Source organism: Mus caroli, chromosome 19, assembly GCF_900094665.2.
Source record: "Mus caroli chromosome 19, CAROLI_EIJ_v1.1, whole genome shotgun sequence".
Lineage (NCBI taxonomy): Eukaryota > Metazoa > Chordata > Mammalia > Rodentia > Muridae > Mus > Mus caroli.
The window spans coordinates 52,853,845-52,856,482 of NC_034588.1; the positions used below are offsets into that span (position 1 = coordinate 52,853,845).

A 2,638-nucleotide genomic window follows, 5' to 3' on the forward strand; every position below is an offset into this window, starting at 1 on the left:
CCCCCCTCCAGTCCTGCCACACCCACCCTAGTCTGGCCCCCTCACCTCCCTCCGCACCTCCTCCTCCCCTCTCTTGTTCCACCATGCCCAACCTAACCTGATCCTGTTCCACTGCCCACCCATCCCACTGCCCCCTGCCCCTGCCTACTGGTTAGAAAGAACCTTGTGGGTTCACCGTAAGAATCCAGGTTCTTCCCATTGAAAGACCCTTAACTTCGTCACATCTGGTCGGTGTCTTTGATGGGTGGGGAAACTGAGTGTTGGGGTCCACAGATTGGGACCCCACAGGAATCTCGCGGGGCAGCGGTGTTAAAACTTGACAACACCCTTCCTGGCTCATGTACTGAGTACGTGTTCTCTAGCTTAGCGTGGGGCGATATTTTGAGGTCAGAGCCTTTAGCAATGGGGTATAAAGCTGTCAGAAGTAGCTGATGGGGGATCAGCCTTTGAAAGATCCATCAACTCCAGGATCTAACGTGATTTCTCTGTGTGAATAAGTCACTTTGATGACCAATAGGCCCTCTGAGACCATGTGCCAAAATAAACCCTCCCCCTTTGTCTCTGGCAGGGTTTTTGGTTGGTTGGTTGGTTGGTTGGTTGGTTTTGCCATCCTGACAAGACCAATAAGGGAGCAGGGTGTTCTGTCTACCACCATCTTAAAAATAACGGATTATTGAAAGGACTTGTTGTAAGCAGTTTATAGGCCCTTACCTCACCGAGAGACTGTCGAGCTTCAACCATCCTTACAATCTCAGGGTCCGGCAGAGCTCCTGGACACCAAGTGTTCCCTTCTGCATACCCTGGCCAGGAGTCTCTCTGTAAAGGAAGCATGATCATGCACTTAGACACACTCCTGCATGCTTCACTGTTTACCCCACACCCCCACAGCTTACCCCACACCCCACAGCTCACCCCAAACTCCCTCCAGAGTGCTTACCCACATTCCCCAAGCTCACCCCTCACCCCCACGGTCTACTCCACACCCCCACAGCCCACCCCAAACTCCCCCAAGTCCACACCACGCCTTCCCAGGAGGACTCCCTCACTGCCAAGATAAGCTGTTTTTTTTTAAAAGCAAGTAGCCCCTGCACTCGGGGTCTCAGCCAACCAAAGTGCTCATGGTTCTCAGAGTAGCAAATGACCTCACGTCTTGAATGTACTTATTTCTCATTGTCTACAGTGTTCTACAGAAACACCCTCCTTATGGAAAAGAGGCTGAGGGAAAGAGTGTCTGCTGCAACGTTGTTGTTTAAAATGTGCAGTCAACCTGCCCGTCACTAAGAACACACCTACATCTGCTCTCTCAGGGATGCATCCTGAACACATCCACAACAGCTGAAAAGGGAGGCTGATGTGGAAATGCTCTCAGGTGTCTGTAGAATGAAAGACAAGCTGGAAAATAATGCAGATTGTTTAGTGAAAAAAAAAAACAAAGAATAATTAATATATAATAATATGATATATATAATATATAAGATGATTAAGGTATAATAATACAATATATGTAATATATAATGAGGTGTTTAATATATAATCATCGATAAAAATATTAATAGCTGATGTTTTTATACCTGACACTATTCTAATATCTTTGCATTTATCTTTTCTTTAGTCTTTGCAACAGCGCTGTGGATTAACAAGTTTTTTTAAAGTTTACTTTGTGTGTAATAAAATTGTTTTCTGATTTGATTTGAGAGTGAAATTATGCTACACATGGGTCTGGTACTGTGACATGGAGACTGGGGGGGGGGGTCAGGTGAAGTGTCACAGAAAAAAGAGCAGCATAGGCCACAAAAGCGGGAGTCACTGTTCCTGACGACAGAAACTCTGTGATTGGAGGAGAGCAGGCAAAAAAAACCCCAAAAACTGTGATTGGAAGAGAACAGAAACTCTGATTGGAGGAGAGCAGGCAAACAAACAAACAAAACAAAAAAACAAACAAAAAAAATCCCTGTGATTAGAGGACAGCAGGCAGCAGAGTTGGGCAGGAGCAGGTACTGTTGGCTGCTCTTAGGAAGGATTGATGGGGTCTCCTAAACGTAGCTGGAGCAATGCACTGGACAGAAGAAAGGCTAGCTGGCTTTCTCTAGAAGTGGCGATGCTATCGGTCTTCATTCGCAGAGTCCACATCCTCTCTCCCTCCATACACTCACCTCATTCATCAGCCGGCTAGCTGCCCCTGCTCCAGCTTTGGACTTCATGTCCCAATGGAGAACGGATTTAAACGGCTCGCCATCTTCTTTGCCGTCGATCTGTATACAATGAAAGCATTTTCAGTAACATCTCCACCGGAGAAGAGAAAGAAAATAAGCGATGCGTAGGTAAATTGGGGCAGTTTTTCCAAGTCTAGGCAGTGAGGTGTTCGTGGTACTACAAAGCTCAACACGTTCGTTATCTGTGGTTTCATTTGTGCCACCAGCTGGATAACATGCTGAACTACTACTGTGTGCAAAGCTCTATTGAATGGTGCAATTTAAAAGGCTAGAATTACTCCAGCAATGTGGCTCAGCCAGTAAAGACATGACACCAAGCCCAACGACTTGAGTTCAATCCCCAGCACTGAGTTCACAGACAGTGTTCTAACCTAGACACACACACACACACACCACACACACAAACACACACACACACACACACA

At 46.4% G+C, this 2,638-nt stretch overlaps 1 protein-coding gene across 3 annotated transcripts in view; it reads right to left on the reverse strand.

Annotated features, from left to right (window-relative positions):
* Nucleotides 1–2,638, reverse strand: part of Nrap (nebulin related anchoring protein) — a 71,323-nt gene that overhangs the window by 64,600 nt on the left and 4,085 nt on the right. For all 3 annotated transcript variants that reach the window (XM_021152163.2, XM_029472326.1, XM_021152165.2), the window contains exons 4-5: nucleotides 2,154–2,252; nucleotides 712–816 (exon numbers count right to left, since the gene is read on the reverse strand). In XM_021152163.2, coding sequence (XP_021007822.1) covers nucleotides 712–816; nucleotides 2,154–2,252 — 204 coding nt within the window. The remainder of the gene's footprint in view (nucleotides 1–711; nucleotides 817–2,153; nucleotides 2,253–2,638) is intronic.